The following is a 20,213-nucleotide window of genomic DNA, read 5'->3' on the forward strand; positions in this document are numbered from 1 at the left end:
CTTTGTATGTTTTCACCTCCACTGAGTCAATTTTTTTATCCATTTCAGGCATGCCTGCACATCTAAAAACTGAAATGTTTTACAAACTCTTAAAACACATTACACAGAGCATTTTAGCAAGTAGATTCAAACTTTAGCCAGTACAACTTCATGTTTCCACACTAATCTGACACATAAAATCTCTACAAAATGCTTAAACTGGAGATCAACAGAAATAAGGATCAAATGTAAAAAGATGATCCAATCCAATGGGAAATGAGGACAAATTGGAAGTGATCGACTCCGTCTTGCCAGCTTGACAGAGCCAAGGGCCAAAGCCAGAGCTTTCCAGGTGGAATCAGGGATGAGCTCCCTCTCTGGAAACCAGTTTAATGTTCTTCCAAACCGCTTTTGTAACCGATTGTATTGAGTGTTTCTTGTGAGAACTGTAAATATAGATTAACTCACACTGCCACAGAAGACACTGTGGTGCTTCACGACCCTGTTCAAACCAATAAAAATGGGTACTGACTTTAAAGAAAGTCAGAGTCGACAAACTCACTGCTATTCTCTCACTCCCTGCACAAATGACCCAAAACTAATTACCACTGACTACTGTAATAAATGCAAATGATTTCTAGTAATATTTCAACAGCAGCAGAGACTACACACTCATTTTTTAAATAAATGCAGTTTAATGTTTAACAATTTGACATTTGTATTTTAGTACTGAGGTATTTTTCTTAAGCAAGTCATACAGCGAAGGATTTACTAAAGACTTAGACTACCTGAAATTTTCAGACTCTCTCCCCCTGTAGGATGGGAAAAGCTTGTTGAGTCAATCAGGCAGCTAGCTGAGCAGCACAGCAGGTAGTAGGTCAAAACAGGCAGCCTCCTTTCACTTCTACTCTCTGCTCTCATCTTTTCAAACCTGCACTTAACCTGAGCGTCTGGAGCAGGCGGGACGAGGCTGAAGCCAAACCACCTCCGCTTCCACGGCCTCCCTCATAATGAGGGAGACGACGAAATGTGCAAATGACCTTTCCGTCACTGTCACAGCGGGGATGCTTTGAGACAGGTCTTGTTTCCCAGTGCACCATGGAGCGCTCACTCAACAACCATATGCATGAGAGAATTTCAATCAGTTTACACTGGCTTTGGGTTTGAGATAAAACATTTAAGTTTTTACATCCTACAGAACAGGACATTTAATTTCACTCCAAAATCCATTTAAAAATAGCTGCATGCATCGTCCATGTTCATCTTTAAAACAATCTCTGATGAATAATCTGGCATCCAGTATTCCTGATTCTGGACTGTTTAATTATCCTCAATCCTATGGATCTGAGTCTGGCTGTTGATGACTAAACATCCTCCTGAGCACTCTAGCAACAGTTCACTTCATTTCAACTGAGATCCATCAAACCCTGTTTATGCTCATTACTTAAGGTGCTCCCAAAGGTTCTGTCCTGGGGCCTCTGAAGTATTTATCATCCACCTCCTGCCATTTTTTATCCATAGATCCTTATTCCTAGTGGGGTCAGGAGGGGAGCTGGTGCCTATCCCCAGCGGTCAACAGGCGAGAGGCGGACTACAGCCTGGACAGGTCGCCAGTCCATCACAAGGCATGGCCATTTTTCATAACTTCAAAATTGTTTTCCATGATAAAGATGACGCATCATATCTTGACAATTTTCACATTGGACTTTAAATAGTCAGTTAGTATAATTGCATTATTTTGGCTGGTTCAAATCAAGTTAAACACAGTGAGGTCTTTTAAAGTAAGTCTTCCGTCATCAACAGTCTCCTGTCTGCAGAATGAGTATGTGGCTCCTTGGCATCAACTGTGTTTTGTGTTGCAAAGGAGAACACAGGTATAGTACGCAAACATTTAGAGAAGCGAAACTTCACCTGAAGTGGTTACAGTAAGGAAAAAACACTTAGCATCTATATACTGATGCAGCACAAAGAATTTGGAAATGAAAAAGCACTAGAAGACCTTAATACAAGGTAGGAATATTTACAATTTAGGAGAGGTCATGTAAACACCACGCAGAAAGACTGCAGGCCAGAAATTAAAGATCTTCTTGCTGCCAGGTAACAATGCTACCAACAGCTCCACTGTGCAGCTAGATTATCATTCTCATAATACAACTGAAGGTATAGCCACAAATTACAGCACACAACAATCAAGGATTGGAGCAATTCCAAGTAAAGTGATGTTTTTGAAGACAATTTCTTAAAATTTTACAGTGACCAAAAAAAAACAAAAAATCTCAACAATTAGAGGAACTCCTTTTCTTCTTATTGTCCTTTCAAACCGCTATATCTTTCTCTAACACTGACTTGCTGTGTTAGACCATGAGGTTTAGAGCCATATGTTACTCTGTCCCCAACTTTTGGAACTCTACTTTTGTCACTGGATCACTTTTCAAATCCTATCTAAAAATCCATCTAGTCATCCACTGCGTGTTTCGTTAACTTCTTCCATCATCGACCTTCCTTCAATGTTTGTGCCTATTTTTTATTCCACATCATACAGTTGTGTTCAAAATAATAGCGCTTCAACACCATTTTTAATGGAAGTTATATTTCTACATGACAAATAATCGAACAGATGAAGCAGAGTAGTAAAAAACCATCAGCCCCAGCAGTCATAACATCCAGGCTGATGATTCTGAGTAAATTAATTATCAATAGAAAAGAGCCTTTTCAAAAATAATAGCTGTGTGGAGTTCAATCAGTGAAGCCATTTATTTTGTGAAAATGCATCAAGCAAGGGGCCCTTATTTAAGGATGAAAGCAGCAAATATTGCACATGCTGTTATAGTGCATTCCTGCAAAAATCTGAATAAAGTCAGCTGTTCTGAACGTTGCTCAGGAGAACAGCGTTCTTTGATTAAAAAGTTTAGAGGAAAGTGTACAAAGTGGAGAAAGTGTTCACCTGAAATTATCTTAAATGCTTTAAAATGAAAACCAAAACCAGACAGACACAGAAGAAAATAAATATTCCATTTTGAATGGACGTAAGGAATAATCAATTTTTTTTTAAAGTAAAAAAGCACCCAATGACCATCTTCAAGGTAGTCAAAAAAAGTCTACAGTCTCTGTAGCATTGTAATAATTACTGTAATAGGCATACTTTCTGAGTATGAAATGAAATATATATATTTCACAATACTTGCTGCTGAAGAGAAAGCTGTTGAAATGAGTGTCTAAACAATGACCTCAAACACACCAAAAAGTGAGCAGCATTCTTGGTTCCAGACCAACAAGATTATTGCTGCCAGTCAAGTCCTCTGACGCTAAAGCCATAGAAAACCTATGGGGTGAATCCATGCATGCCGTTTCTGAAACAAAACAAAGAAGGGGAATTGAGAAATGTAGTCCAGTCACGTCCTTGACTGGACTACCTGAATCCCTTGTCCAAGCAGACGTGAAAGCAACTGTGGAGGAGATCATGCAAGTGGGAATGAGGCAACAGGAGGACAAGATGGGAAAACATGGTTGAATTGATAGACCAAAACTAGGATTTAGAAAACCGAGCCACACCACATTAAATTCCTCATCCAGGTGATTATGATGTGCATCCAAGTTCAGATATCTTGCACAAAGGGAATCACTGAATTACTTGCACTTGGAGAAGGACGATGTCAGTAGAGGCATGACCAACGCCTTAAGACCATCACTGAACCAAGGGACTTTAGTGGGGAAACCAATTCCATCCCTCTGAGAACACCACCAATTTAGTTGTGTATCACAGCCCATTTCTTGACCAAGGCCTTAAAAACTTTAGGCATAAGAGTTAAATCACCCACAGAATCACAAAAGCAGCAGAGAGGGCCTCAACCCTTGGCTGTGGCTCAAGAGATGACAGTTGTTGAGTCATGGTAGCAAGCTGGCCATCTGGGCACTGCTCATTAACCCTTTCCTCGTCACCTGGACGAGAATGATGATGATCTGAAACATCCAGTGATTCCAAGAACATTGTTGTGTCAAAATGCATCAAAAAATGTATTGCCAAAAGTTGGTGAACTTCATGCAGAAGCAGCAACACCTGACTCAAAGGGAACTTAAACTTTGTGTCTGTGTGGGTTGGTAGAAAAAAAAATAGATTCTTTAAAAAGCGCCACTGTTAATAATAAATAGCAAAAATGCTTGAATTAAAAAAAAAAAATGCTTCGACTAGTAATGGGAATGCATAGTGAGAAAATAAAAGATATCCACTTTTAAAATACGCTGCCAGCTGTTTGGACATAACTTTAATAAACAGTGACCTTCAGTGTTTTATAAGCTGACAATAAATGAAATGCATAAATTATTATTTCTACAGATGATTTGATGTGACACATTGTCTGCATCTAGGCTTTAGCATCAGGAGACTTTGTCCAAATAGCTGCACAATCATTTCTGATGTGTGAAACAAGCTTTGTTGAATTCATTAAATCTTTAAATTCTTCTGCGCTGCTGGCAACAATTGGCCTCATTCTATTTTATTTTTCACGTATCAGCCCATCGCTCCCTTATCAAACGGTTCTGGAGGCTGACAGCAGTTATCTCGCCGTTTGCTAATATGTACTAGGCTTTTCCTACTGCAGCAAAATTCTTTTAATCTCCATTTATGACATCCTGCTGTCATTTAAGATGTCAAATATGAGGCGAGAAAAACGTAACCAGGGAGAATAGTTTTGCTGGGTCAGCTGGCTTTCTTGTCCCCACAATTCCTTTTTATCTGCTGATAAAACATCAAAGAAACCATTTTGGAATTTCAGTAGATAATAATAAATGATAATAAATGTTAATATTTACAGAAGGTCAGTTTCACAGTTACTGTACCTAAACAGGTTTCCACACAAAAACTGAACTCTAATCCGAATTGGGTCATTTGTACTCCAGTTCTCAGGTCACTGAAGTTGTTGAATTTGTTGCAGAACTAAATTAGACACACATACCATTCATGAAAGCCTCCATTCAGCACATTTAGCCTCATTTGAATTGGAGAAGCTGTTCTTCTCTGCCAAAAGGGCTTCTGTTTATTTGGGAGCTCTAACTCCCAAATAACCCTCCCCCTCACCAAAAAAAAGGAAAGGGAAAAACAAGATTTTTATAGTGTAGAGTAACAACCAACCAACATTGTCTCGTTTTTTTTTTTTTTCCGCTGTTGAAAACTTTTAATAAATTATGTTCAAGTCAAGAACAAAAAACAAGATCAAAAATGTAAAAGAGAAAATATGAGGAGACTTTTTTTCTTTGCAAAGACAGGGAAAGTAGATGGAGCTAAGGTAGGGCTGCACAATATCACATACGTCATTATCAGACCATCAATATTAATCAAGCAAAAGTACTGCTTAGAGTGCAATGTTTGTTGCTCATAATATAGCAAGTAGAGCTGCTCAAGATATTGATTTGGAATTTTCCTCACAATATCATTGAGTGCAATATTGTAATCGCAAAGGATAGGTTTGGATGGAATATTTGGTAGGTATTATATTTCAAGTACTAGGCATTTAAACTGCACATTGATAATATATTTGGCCATTTGGATCAGTGCCCACAAAGAATATCTTCAGTAGCAGAGATGTTGAAGCTTATGAAGAGTCATGGGGGCCAGTGAATAATGGCACAGAAAGAAAGGTGTCCAGAAAATAATACCGTATTCACAGGAATTAGAGACCACGGCTACCTGCAAATAGCTAAAATGTACAAATACTTGAGAGAGCAGAGAGAGGAAAATGTTATACATTTAATAATTATATTGGCATTACATGATCAGTCAGCATTGTACAGCCCTAGAAATGGAAAAGCCTCTGAAAAAAAAAATGTAGATACTATGAAAGACTTGAGACAAGGCAAGAGGTCAACTGTTGAAAAGGAGTACAGCTCAGCCATGCAGCCAGAGCTACAAGAAAATGCCCACGTGAAACTGGCCCAGTCAAAGTCCAGACCTGAATCTAATTCAGAATCTGCCCTAAGGCTTGAAAATGTATGCTCACAGATGCTTTCGATCCAGTCTAACTGAGCTTCAACTATTTTCACAAAAAATAAATGGCAAAAAAAAATAGTTTCCAACTGTTCAAAGTTGGTAAAGACTTATTTCAAAAGATTTGCAGCAAAAGATTATTCTACAACGTTTTGATTTAGGGGGGCTAAATGCAAACAAGTGCCATACATCAGGTTTTTGTGAAGAATTTGGAAACATTTAATTTTATCTTAAGTCTGATAAGGTTGTAAACATCTGACTACTGGATTGTTGGGCAGCAACGGTCACCCTGAAGGACATTAATGCAATCACACCATGCACCATAACATTTATGGTATGAAATATGAAAAAAACTGAGCCAATAAACAGTCAGTGCCCATTATAACATGATGAATGACCTGCAGCTTTATACATCTGAGCTTCATATCACAGTAATAATCTATGGTGTGTGTTTGCATGTGAAGCATACAGTATAGAGTGACATAAAAAATCTCAGAATTTTACTTCTGTGTAATTCCAGCAAACAACAATTTGGAAACAAGAGCTTCAGAAACCAGTCAACGGTTCAGTCACATTCATAACACTAAAGCAGAACATTCAGGTTTGGTTGAGGCTTGTAGAGGGCAGAAATTTAGGATTTCTTTCTGAAGTACTGCAGTTCAAATGTTCAAGTGTCCTTAGGGACCTATCAGAGTAGCGTGTGGCTAGATATAATAATGTGAATGTCAACTCCCCCTTTTGTAAAGCAGAAGGGGGAGAACAGACCTTACAATGACTCTGTACTCCTTGTCCATCACAGGCCAGAATAGAGAGACACAGGACCGACAACCATGAACACACACACACCTAATGGCAATTTAGAGACAAATTCATTACAATATCACTATGTGCAATATTAATATCCTAAAGGACTTCTAAGAATGCAACAATTATTGGCTATCATTTTCTAAGTGCCATGAATTCACACCTTGGAGGCCAGTAAGCCTTCCAGCCTACATGTCCTTCTCAAAAAAATTAGCATATTGTGATAAAGTTCATTATTTTCCATAATGTAATGATAAAAATTAAACTGTCATATTTTAGATTCATTGCACACCAACTGAAATATTTCAGGTCTTTTATTGTTTTAATACTGATGATTTTGGCATCCAGCTCATGAAAAGCCAAAATTCCCATCTCAAAAAATTAGCATATTTCATTCAACCAATAAAAGAAAAGTGTTTTAATACCAAAAATGTCAACTTTCAAATAATTATGTTTAAGTTATGCACTCAATACTTGGTTGGGAATCCTTTTGTAGAAATGACTGCTTCAATGCAGCATGGAGGCAATCAGCCTGTGGCACTGCTGAGGTGTTATGGAAGCCCAGGATGCTTAGGTAGCGACCTTAAGCTCATCCAGAGTGTTGGGTCTTGTGTCTCTCAACTTTCTCTTCACAATATCCCACAGATTCTATGTGGTTCAGGTCAGGAGAGTTGGCAGGCCAATTGAGCACAGTAATACCATGGTCAGTGGTTTTGGCACTGTGAGCAGGTGCCAGGTCGTGCTGAAAAATGAAATCTTCATGTCCATAAAGCTTTTCAGCAGAAGGAAGCATGAATGCTCCAAAATCTCCTGATAGCTGCTGCATTGACCTGCCCTTGATAAAACACAGTGGACCAACACCAGCAGCTGACATGGCTCCCCAGACCATCACTGACTGTGGGTACTTGACACTGGACTTATGGCATTTTGGCATTTCCTTCTCCCCAGTCTTCCTCCAAACTCTGGTACCTTGATTTCCGAGTGACATGCAAAATTTGCTTTCATCCAAAAAAAGTACTTTGGACCAGTGAGCAACAGTCCAGTGCTGCTTCTCTGTAGCCCAGGTCAGGCGCTTCTGCAGCTGTTTCTGGTTCAAAAGTGGCTTGACCTTTGACCTGGGGAAAGTGGCACCTGTAGCCCATTTCCTGCACACGCCTGTGCACAGTGGCTCTGGATGTTTCTACTCCAGACTCAGTCCACTGCTTCTGCATGTCCCCCAAGGTCTGGAATCGGCCCTTCTCCACAATCTTCCTCAGGGTCCGGTCACCTCTTCTCGTTGTGCAGCGTTTTCTGCCACACTTTTTCCTTCCCACTGACTTCCCACTGAGGTGCCTTGATACAGCACTCTGGGAACAGCCTATTCGTTCAGAAATTTCTTTCTGTGTCTTACCCTCTTGCTTGTCTGGACAGCAGTCAGGTCGGCAGTCTTACCCATGATTGCGGTTTTGAGTAATGAAACAGGCTGTGTGTTTTTAAAAGCCTCAGGAATCTTTTGCAGGTGTTTAGGGTTACTTTGTTGATTCAGATGATGAGGTTAATTGCTCATTCAGAGAACCTTTTCATGATATGCTAATTTTTTGAGATAGGAATTTTGGGTTTTCATGAGCTGTATGCCAAAATCATCAGTGTTAAAACAATAAAATACCTGAAATATTTCAGTTGGTGTGAAATGAATCAAAAATATATGACAGTTTAATTTTTATCATTGCATTATGGAAAATAATGAACTTTATTACAATATGCTAATTTTTTTAGAAGGACCTGTACTCCCACTGCACATGAGAGAGGATAATGCCAAAGGGCTCAAAGAGTCAGGAAACACATGATAGAAACTATTTTTGCTATGCAGTGATGGCTTGTTTTTGAAAACTGGAGAAAAATATGAGGACGTTATGAGCCACAAGTTCCTGAGTTATTGCAATACTTTTAATCCCGTGGCTACGTTAAGCATGTTTCTTAATTTTAATATTCAGTGAGTATGCTTTTAAATCTTTCTTACAGTTCTTCAGTGAATGAAAGTTTGCCATTTCCTGTAACCTCTAAACGCACCATACTGTTTTACGTTTTTGACAACTTCCTGAAGTCACTGTTATTGTAACTTCTCTGACGTCTAGCTCCGGGTGAACTACGTGGCTCCGCTGCTTAACCTGGACGTACAACTGACGTTTAAACACGGATAAAAACATGCTTCGTGTTTTTTTGTATAACAAAACAATAGTCACAATGGAGGAATGAAGCAAAAGTTCCAGCAGTTCAGACCGCTCAGAGCAGCAGGGGAAGGAGTACTGGGGGGTTTGGGGGGAGGATTGTGTTGCGCTGAATCTCTGCCTCCACACTGAAGGAGTGCAGCAAAACTCGCACATTTGAAGTGTTTATAATGGTCAACCGTTCACGCCATTACACAAACGGGCGAGAGAAGAGTAGGCAGCCGAAGCCGAGCGGTGCCGTACCTGAATCGCAGGGATGCCACCCGGACCGTCCACCGTGTCGGGCGAGTTGTCGAACACTCGGTCCCTGTACAGCGACCATAGACCGACGTTAGGGAGGAATAAGAGAGCCGCTATGAGCAGCCCGGCGAACTGCAGCAGTCTCTTTTCCTTTCGCCTCATGTCTCTTCTGGGAGAAGGAAAAAACAACAAGCGTCTGGAGCGACGAGCCCCCAAACCTCGCTTCTTTTCCCGAAGCGCAGACAAGTTTCACTCCGAGTGTTGGAACGGACACCGGCTTGTGTGACGCTGTTGAATCTCAGAGCTCCGTCGCCAGGGGGCGCTCAGCTTTTTGAAGCTAAACTGGGAGGAGGAAGCAAAACCGGACACGATTAATGTTTACTTAAGGCTGTTTTGAACTTGGTTGGGAAAACTTTATGTTATGCAATTATAATCACAACATCAAACCAATTTACATCAAGAATTTTTAATTTATATATCTGTCTTCACAGCAACTGCAAACATGACCGTAATAAAATTTATCATTTACCAGGTTTAATTATTTCAAATCCAACTTTTTTAGTACAAGAAGTCTTTGTCTATTAAACTAAAATGAAGCCAGTGTGATGCTGTTAAGTCCAATGGTTTGGATTAACTGATCACCAGCAAGTGACCACCATTGTAAAGTCAAGAGATTGTGATTTACTGCTCTGGAGTATTGTGTTAGCCCAGTGCCAAGATGGAAATACAACAGCAGTCACCTCCATCCAGTTTTATAGTCACAATTAATTATCCTGTTTGAATTACATCTGGATTTTACCATACAGTTATTTGATTCCATTTGTTTTATTTGTAAATTTGTTTAAGACTTATTAAAATTTGTATTTCTGAGAATTTTGTTATCTACAGACCCATTCAATAAGGTAGAATATTCTTGAACAATCCTATATTTTGTGAACTTTGAGTGAAACACATTATACACATTACACACAAGTGGATGTTTGAAAGTATTTATTTCTGTTAGCTATGATGATTTTCACCTTACTGCTAATGAGGGTAAAACATTTAAGATTACAAAAATAATTAATAAAACAAACATTTTAAATACAGAAATGTGACCTCAATGAAAAGTGTCGGTAACACTTTATTTGAAGGGGGTTGAATAAGACTGATATGACACTATCATAAACATGACATAACACCTGTCATGAACATCAATAAGCCTTCATGAATATTTATGACTGTTGTCATAAAGTGTCATTCGGTAAATTATGACACTTTTAATACAAAGTTGACATTATTCAAAATGTCTTTGTTATGACAACTTGACATTAACCAATAAATCATTACTGTTTAAACTTTACCTTTAATAACATAAAGTTACCTCATTTTTAAAGTGCAATCAGTAATACTTTTATAACAAATTTATATCAGTAATGATTTCTTGGTTAATGTCAAGTTGTCATAACAAAGACATTTTGAATAATGTCAACTTTGTATTAAAAGTGTCATAATTTACCGAATGACGCTTTATGACAACAGTCATAAATATTCATGAATGCTTATTCATGTTCATGACAGGTGTTATGTCATGTTTATGACAGTGTCATGTCAGTCTTATTCACCCCCCTTCAATAAAGTGTTACCAAAGTGTCTTTAATACCTGCTTAAAGGTTTCTAGTTTTCCAAGGATACTTTTAAGCTGACAAATGTGCCTAATTGGAACATACATTTTAATTTATTGAATATGACTATTGATGTGTGTTAACACAATGCCAGAGTCTAAAGAAATAGCCAAGGACCTTTGAAGGGTAGCAATTTTTACCATTCAATCAGAAAAAGACAGAAAGGCCATTTCCAAACTATGTGAAGTCCTTCATTTTTCTAAGAGCATGATTATTTCCAAGTGGGAAACATTTAAGGTAGTTGCCAATCTTCCCAAATATGACATATCAACCCAGACCTTTCAAAGAAACCTTCAACATGGAGGAGGAGTGTTGGTGACTTTAGCTTGTTTAGAAAAACTGCAGCCACTCAGCAACCTCTGTATATTAATTAAAATATTTTAGAAAAAAACGTGAGGTCATCATATAACAGCTGAACCTTTGCCAAACACTGGCCATCAACACGAATAATGATCCCATAAACAACAGCAAAACTACCACACAAGGGGTGAAAAACAAACAAAAAGAATTAAGGTTTTGAAGTAGATCTGCAACATTTACAATTCAGAGCCCTGTTCCCCTCAATCTGCCTAATTAGAACTCTAGAGTACCTCTGTACAAAATTGCTGACCATTTCTATTTTCAGTTTTTCCCCTTCCTTTGCATGTTAGTGTGTTAAAAAAGTCAATTGTTTCTAATCTCATGGCAAGGAAAAAGCTCTACAGAAATATTAGTGTTTAATTTCAGTTTTGGTGTTTAGCTCAAAGCAATTATTCAATGAAAAAAACAAAAAAACAAAATGATAACTCATGCATTTATTACATCTACATTTAAAACCATTTGTTGATTCTTTATAATTTTTAGCCAACGTTATTAAAAGACTTTGTGCCACTCACAGCTCCAGAGCCACAGGTTTTACATTCCAGCAACATTTTTCTCTTGTATGTTCCACGTGTTCGAACAGGAAAAGGGAAGCAAGCATGCAGTGTGATGCTCCTATAGCATGGAATCAGCTCCAGTCTGAACTAAAGATGTCGGATCTTATTTCACTGGACTTTCTTTCGAGAGGTTCTTAAAACATGCTTAATGCAATTTAATCCATCAATGCATTAAGCAGTTTTTTTTTTTTTTTTGTAATTTGTATTAAATTTTGCATATGCTTTAATTTATTTTAGTTTTGTGTGTTTCAGATCTCTGCCTAGAGTCCTCTTGAAAATAAGATCTGGATCTCAATGGGGTTTTACCTGGTTAAGTAAAGAAAATAATAAAAAAAAAGATCATGGATGCCTGTACTAAACTCTTAAAAATCCAGTTTGCGGTTCTGGAAATCACCACAAAATGATTTAACAAGAGTGGGCCAACATTTCTCCATGGATTTGTGAGACATAAAGTCAGACATTAAATGGCTATTGAGAGTTATTTCTGAAAAATCTTGAATAATAGAGTGCCGCATCCTGTATTACTAAGGTTATTATTGTGGCTTTATCTGTGTTTATCTGTGTTTATTAAATAGCCTAAAAGTCTCCAAAGGCTTTTAGGCTATTTAAAGGAAAAGATTTTCCTTGAAAGAAAGACAAGGGTGAGGCAAGGCTGGATGTCCATACACACAAATCCCCCAAAATCTGCATTGCAAAAATAAAGTACAGCTGAGGTAACCAAAAACCAAACTCAAACAATGATCTGGCTATTGCCATCTTGTAATCTAAGATATTATGATGAGTTCTTAATGACTTCAAACACTGAGACATTGTGAAATATGAGCAACAAACTAAGGTGAGTTGAAGAAACTGAAGAAGAGACTTTGTTAAAAACAGCCAGTCATCAACCAACAGAATGTGGAGACAAGTTATCATGTAACCAGACAGCCTTGTTCATCCAAAGAACAACCTTCCATCAAATAAATATAGGGAATCATAAATGGGGAAAATTAACATTTCTTGCAGAAGTTTCATGCCTGAAAAACCACTAAACACTTCTACAGGTGAACATTATCTCAAAGGTTCAATTTTCACTTCATTTACTCAATCATTTGTGTACTCAGCTGCATATCAATTCTGATTTTAGCCATGCCTCAACTGTAAAACATACTTACTGCTTTTTTTTTCTCACATTTTATTTATGTATAATAAATAAAAGCTTAAAGTTGAAAGCTTAAACACCCAAAACTAGTTTGTCATCTGTTACACTACACAATAAATGCAACTTGAGTGAAGCATGACTTGTGTAATCCCTTTGAAAAAGCATGAAATTCTGATGACACACATCAAAATCCACAATGACTATCCCTAGAATGTTTCAGCTGCTTAAATTAAAATCTCACATCAAAAGAAAGCCATTGGACACCAAAATGGAAAGATAATTTACTGAAGCGGCGTTGTTTAAAACATCACCATCTGTTCATCAAGACCCTGCAGCTTCATATACTCGGACAGCTGAGACTGTAGAAGAAGGAGCGAAGACAATTGTGTGAGAGAGAGAAATCCCAGAACCCGTCAACAAAACTTTGCCTTGAGCTTGTGTCAGTGTCCCTACACAGTTTGGAAAAGTCTGGAGAAATGTGGAATTTTATTTCCATATTTTATGAATCAGGATTGGTATGAAAAAAGAAGATGAATAAGGGAGACGTCAGTCCTGCACAACTATCGAAACATTCTCGTTAGTTTGGTTTTCATTCTTTGTTATAAACTTTCAGTATTTCCATCATCCCTCCTCTCTTTCCTGCATTTCTCACTGTCCTTCTTTCCAGTTGTCCAGTCCTTCCTAACACCCTAAATTCAGAAAATCTGCATCTTTTTTTAATGTAATATTTAAATTTAAGACTGTGAACTCTGGAAAACTAAGTCTGGAAAATAATGGTATTTTTATCTGAAAAATGTCTTGAAACTCTTTTACGTGAGTGAAGGATGAAAATCAAATCAAATCCATCATCTTCTCATCAGTGAGAGCTCTTGGGCTTCATCTGACCTATTCAATGAAACAAATGATGTGCTGCCATCATAGGTGTGTTTACTACATCTCTTTCCTAATGGTGATTTAAATAACTGTCTATTACGCACACAGCTGCTGTTTCAGTGGACATAAAAAAGACTAAATGTTGCTGCTTCTGCAGGCGTTTAAACATTCAATCTTTTAGTTGCGGCTGCTGTTGTTAGCAGAGCTATTGATTCATTTTACTGCCTTTGTCTGTCTTCTGAGAATCGTGGTTGCGTCAGCCTGTGTTGGTGTGTGCTAGACTGTGAGGCCGTCCATCCATCCTGGAGATTTAGATTTTTTTCCCCGTTTAGTTTTCTTTTAGTGTTTGTGGTCGCGTTAAATAAAGGTCACAACTAGAGTAAAAAATAAATTAGAGAGTGAGCATCTCTTTGAACACTGGAGAACACAAGGTTGTTGGGACAATGACGGGGTGTAAGGTCATCTTTCTATAATTGCGCAACAAAAAAAAAAATCTACCAATAGGCAAACTTTCCAGGAATAATTTGGATTTATGTTCCATAGAATAATCCATACATGCTGAACTGAAACAAAGCCACTGCAGGTAATAAACAAAAGGCTCATTTTGTAACCAAGATACAATCACAGTTTGGATCATTTTAACCTCACTTCCTACAATTTTATAAATGTTGGAAGAGAAAAGGTTCATTCTTACACTCATTACTGCAGTGAGCTCTACTTTGCTCTGTCAGAAACCAATAGAAGCTGCATTTCCATCCACTATAAAATTGCACAAATTAGAAATGACAAAAATCAAATTGCTTAATGGAAAGACAGCAATTTTGAAAAAAAAACCTCATGTTTTTTTTTATTAAAAATGTATGTGCTGGGATGAGGCGGTTTTTCCAGCAGTATCGAAATAGATGTATTTCTCAAAATACATCTATTTTGCATTAAACGAGTCACATGAGCTGCAACCGGATGTTACTACTGGCAAAAATGAAGAAGCTGACAACAGCAAGTAGTAGGAGGATGACTTTATTTTGTGACAATGTGCAGCTGATTCCAGCACAGCTCTCACAACATCACCAACTACTATTTCCCCAAAATGATACACACACCTAACTGCTCCCAATTACAAGGGGCTTGTCGCGCCAATGCCAAGATCTCCACCGGTGACTGATGCTGAGCTCTACCATGGCTGAAATATGAATATATCTGATGTAACTGTTTACATCCATAGCTGCCATAATTTTTAATGACTTATCTGTGAACAGCCTTATTCTGGTGTAATTTAATTTAATTTCTTATTTAATGGAAACACCATAATTGCAAAATTGTGTTTTTTCAACATCAGTAGTATATCGGCAACAATTGGAAACACAGCTAACGATTTTACAACTGATGGGAGTCGACCTTGTTCTTTATAACAATTCTCCCTAACTGATAAAATCACATGCTGTTCTTGCCAGAAATATAAGGACCACCAAATTAAGTGGTTACACGATTTTTCTGTACAAATATTTTCTGTTGTAGAGCAGCACAGCTGTTTGTAAAAATGGAAGATAAACTTGCTTTTCATGCCATTTGTGGCTTTATAAACAACATAATGCAGACTCACAGTCTTTAGAAATGTATTAGCACAGCTAGCACATGAGCCTGGTTTTCACAAATCAGTGGCTTTTGTTTATCTGGTTTGTGTGGGACCATCAAGACATTGTCTGCCAGAATGGACTGATGCTAACTAATTGGTCATCAGAGGGAGCTCAATGCCACAGTGAATGCCGGTAATAGGTTTCAGCTCGACAGATAATCATCGGTCTGCCACTGAGGGAATACCAGCATGCTAACAGGATGCTCTATTTGGATGCCCTGCAAATTATACGGATATTTTACTCCTTTTTTGTGCAACCTCTTTCAAATCCACACTAAACCTGTGATACGAACAGGAGAAGTTTTAAAGCGGGATGATGCTCAATCAACATAAATCCCCTGCATGCTCTGAAGTTTAGGGTTCATCCATAATTCATGTTGAAAGACGCTGAACAGATTGACTTGTCACAACTCAGGCTGATACAGACGGGAGAAACGAAGAGGACTGAGGCTGAGTTCTGACTGGGAACTGAAAAAGAAAGATTTCTACATCCTGACATCAACTTAGTTTGGTTCAGGGTTTTAGTCTTTCACCTCGGTGACTCTCATCTGAGTGCCTATAGTAGAGAGGTAAATATCTTCAGTTTAATTGTTCTAAGATTAGTTAGATAAAACAAACTCAGCGTGAACAGTCTTCACTCACTTCAAAACAAGAGCATGATTAGAAAACATCACAATGTTGGCTTCTAGCACTTAAAAGATAAGGACAGGAGTATCAGAAATGAACATTTCTTTACAGCAGTTTGTGAACATTGGTACCTTTAGTCTGTTTGCAAAAATTCAACAAAATTTTAATGCTTTGATAAGGATTTCAAACCTAAAATAAAAGATATCCAGAATATAAAAAGGATTTGATGTTGCAAATCAACTTGAATACGCTGCAAAAACACAGGATTGTACAAAGTATTTTTGTTTTTTAGTCTAAATATCTTAGTAGACTTGAAATAATAATAAAAAATATGTAAGAAAATATATAAGAAGTTATTGACTTAAAATAAGCTCCTATATCTTGCTGAAAATGTATTTTATGGTAGTTTTTATTTCAAGTGTACTAAGATATTTGAACTAAAAACTAACTATATGTCATGATCCTTTTCTTTATAGTTATTTTGGGATTTTCTGTGTTTAGTCCTGTTTCCCTGTTGTCCTCTCAGCCCTTGATTGTTCCCAGGTGTGTCTCGTTCCATTGATTACCCCGTGTGTATTGTGTATACAAGTCCACCTGTTGTCTCTGTCTCTGGTCGGGTCCTGTCAAACGTACGTTGTATGTCTTTTGTCTGCTTGCCACAACAGTCGTACTGTTAAGTCCTGTGTTGGTTCCGCTCTCGTTTTCAATCCGTTGTTCTTTCAGTTACTACCGGTAATGAGCTATGCTAACTGTCTGCCGTGCCGCCTGTATTGGACTGTCTGAGCTCTCTTCATTAAATCCATAATTTCTTTCACAACTTGGGTCTCTGCGTTAGTGATGGCTAAATGAAGCCTCATGAAGCAGTGAAGCTTCCCAGCCCATTGCTTTGCCCAAAGGTTCATTACTCGGTGCTTCATTCATTACTCACTAGTGACATCTGCTGTTGAAACTGTGACAGCCTTGTCACTCAGATAGACATACTTAAAAAAAATTAGTAAATGCAATTTTGTCACAAAGTTTTTGTCAAGCTCATGCTTAGTAACGAGAGTGAATAAAATCCTACTTAACTAATCTTTTTTTAGTCATTAAAATTATTTGTAGCCAATCCTGGTGTATGTTGACTGTCAGTAGATGTTTTGTCATTGACTGACTTGACAATAGACATTTGTTTTAGTGTATTCGGAGTGCAGTGCTCGTTGGGGCAGACATTATTCTGAGTTTTGATTTGTCTCCTGAAAAACTAAAATTCTTCAAAAAGTCTCTTTTGACTCTCCGATCCCCTGTATTTTGACTTGTCAGGCCAGAATTTTACTCTTCCAACAACTTTAAGACTGTTTCTGCTGTTCAAGACTGATATATCTTTGCAGAACAAAGAAATAATGGAAATTTCCAGAAGGTGTGAATTTTGGAGGTGAAGGGGTTAATTCTTTTTATTTAAGAATCTTGTGAGAGATCATCTCAATGTCTTCTCAGATATCAGATATTTTCTTCTTGCTGGCTCCATGTCAATCAAGTTTATTTGTGTAACACATTTCAGCAACAATGCAGTTTCAAAGTGGTTTACATAATAAAAAAAACGCACAAATATAAAGTTACAAAATATACCATATCAACAGTTGAGAAAACCGGTAACAAACATTACATTTTGATGAGTGCCATCATCAAAATCGTTAATACACATGAACTATAAAAGGTTTCTTTTATTTCTGCCACTGCTGAAGACAAATACTCCTTTGATGCCCGATCAAATTCAATAACCCATGCCATGAAGCAGCACGGCTCATCACGCTTTTATTTTGAAAACCGACACGTAAAATGAAGCAGTCATGTGACCCATGCAATGCGAGGCACCGTTTGTTGCTAGTCACGTGGTTTTTAGCAAGCCTCGAAGCGGGCCTTCATCGGACACACCCCCTTTTACTCGATACACACCTCGAAGCCTGGCTACAGGTTGCCCATCACTTAGTGATGGTCAAATGAAGCCTCATGAAGCAATGAACCTTTCCAGCCCTTTGCTTTGCCAAAAAGGTTCGTTACTCGATGCTTCATTCATTGCTCTATAGTGACATCTGCTGGTGAAACTGTAACAGTCTTGTCATTCAGTTGGATCATACTTCCAAAAATTACTAAATGCAATATTGTCAAAGTTTTCATCAAACTCATGTTTAGTAACAGGATAATCAATGAAACCATATTTAATAGACCCTTTTCACAGTGACGTCAGACAATGGCCGCCATAACTCAAACCTGGGTATCTTTACTTCCGGTGTGATTTTGCCTTGGGAACCAAGCTGAAAAATTCCCGCATTCTCATAATCTTAAGGATATAATAAAAGGTAAGTTTAATAATAACAGCATTTAAGTGTTAGATAGCTGTTATTAATCATTGTAAAATCACCATTCTCTAACTGTGTATAAAATAAACAGCCTCCGATCGGAGAGTAAACCACCTAGCAGCAACTTTAGCCACATTTAGGAAAAAATATACTCTCTGTCAGTGCTGTAACGTTTAGAGGTTCACTTTCTGTGTTTTATAAAACAGTGTTTACGTGTTAGATAACCGTTATTAGTCATTGTCAATTTACCATTCTCCGACAAGCCTCCGATCATGAGTAAACCAGCTAGCAGCAGCTTTAGCCACAGTTAGGAAACATATACACTGCCGCCTGTCAGTGATGTAACGTTTAGAGGTTCATTTTCTGCATTAATGGAAAATAAAGGACATAAAAATAACGTTAATCTGATTACTGGATTTGAAATACGAGCTCGTTAGATTATTCGTTACCGGAAAAAGTGGTCCGATTAGAGGAAGGCATTACAAAGCAGCGGCGGCACCTGCTTATAACAAACAAACCCTATTTTTTGGGATGAGTGGCAACTCCAGTCTATAATTTAAGAATCTGATCAAGATTAGAGCCTAAAACGTTATAGTTCAAAAACAGTAAAAAGTTCTGGTTAAGGAACAGTTATGTCACGTAGTTAGCTAGCTAACAAAATTCACTAATGCTAAGCTAACGGTTACGCAAAACAAAAATACCTACCTTCATAGTCAAACAGGTATTGTTCGGTGAAGAATTTCTAGCCTTTGTCTAATTTAGATTTTGTTGTCAGAGAAAATTGGTTTGCAAATCGTGATCTATCTTCAAATCTTATTTTAGGCAAATGTTTTAGAGACTGTAAACTCCATGCTCCGGTGTTCTGTCTGATCAACATATGCTGTCAGATATATACATATATATATATAAATATCTAAATCTCTCTTTCTATATATATGTCTCTATATAGATATACATAGATATATATGTGTCCATTTTACATATATATATATATATATATATATATATGAAATAGACAACTTTATCGTTACTTACTATGTACACCGGAACTAAGGATACACAGCTTCGAGCCAAAACGGAGGTTGTGTGACGTCATGTGAAAAGGGTCTATTGTCATATGTTTTAATAATTACAATTATTTGTAGCCAATCTAATCCTGGTTTATGTTGAACATTAGTGGTTGTGTCGGGTTTTATTTTATGTCATAGATGGATTTGACAATAAAGACAATTGATGTTTTAATGTCTTGAGAGTGCAGTGTCTGTTGGGCGTTCACTTTTTCTTGGATTTCTAATTGCCTCTGATCCCTCATATTTGGCTACATGTTGAATTTTAGTTCTGCAACAAGTTTAAATCTGTTTCTGCTGTGCAAGACTGATATATCTTTGCTAATCAGATTACAAATAATAGTGGAACTTTGCAGAAGGTGAGAAATTGGGAGGTGGAGGGTTAATTATTGTTATCTAAGAAGAATTTTATTGTGAGGATCTTCTCAAAGTATTCCCAGATGTCAGATTTTCCTCTTGCTGGCTCCATTTCAGACAATCAAGTTTATTTGTGTAGCACGTTTCAGCAACAATGCAGTTCAAAGAGATTTACATCATAAAATCACAAAAATATAGTTATTAAAAAAAACAACATAATCTACAATTGAGAAAACCGGTAACAAACATTTTGATGAGCGCCATCAATATACATCAAATATGTTGGTCAATGTTCATTTTATTTGGCCACTGAAGACAAATATCATCATCTGATGCGTGACCAAATGGACAACAACCCATGTAAAAGGCTCATCGCGCTTTTATTTTG

At 37.5% G+C, this 20,213-nt stretch overlaps 1 protein-coding gene across 1 annotated transcript in view; it reads right to left on the reverse strand.

Annotated features, from left to right (window-relative positions):
- galnt10 (UDP-N-acetyl-alpha-D-galactosamine:polypeptide N-acetylgalactosaminyltransferase 10 (GalNAc-T10)) overlaps window positions 1-9,506 on the reverse strand; it is a 105,039-nt gene extending 95,533 nt beyond the window's left edge. The window contains exon 1 of the mRNA XM_014984842.2: window positions 9,214-9,506. Coding sequence (XP_014840328.1) covers window positions 9,214-9,372 — 159 coding nt within the window. The 5' untranslated portion in view covers window positions 9,373-9,506. The remainder of the gene's footprint in view (window positions 1-9,213) is intronic.
- Between the last annotated feature and the right edge of the window lie 10,707 nt (window positions 9,507-20,213).

This window comes from Poecilia mexicana, unplaced genomic scaffold, assembly GCF_051168715.1.
Source record: "Poecilia mexicana isolate PSO_F unplaced genomic scaffold, ASM5116871v1 scaffold_14, whole genome shotgun sequence".
Taxonomy (NCBI): Eukaryota; Metazoa; Chordata; class Actinopteri; order Cyprinodontiformes; family Poeciliidae; genus Poecilia; species Poecilia mexicana.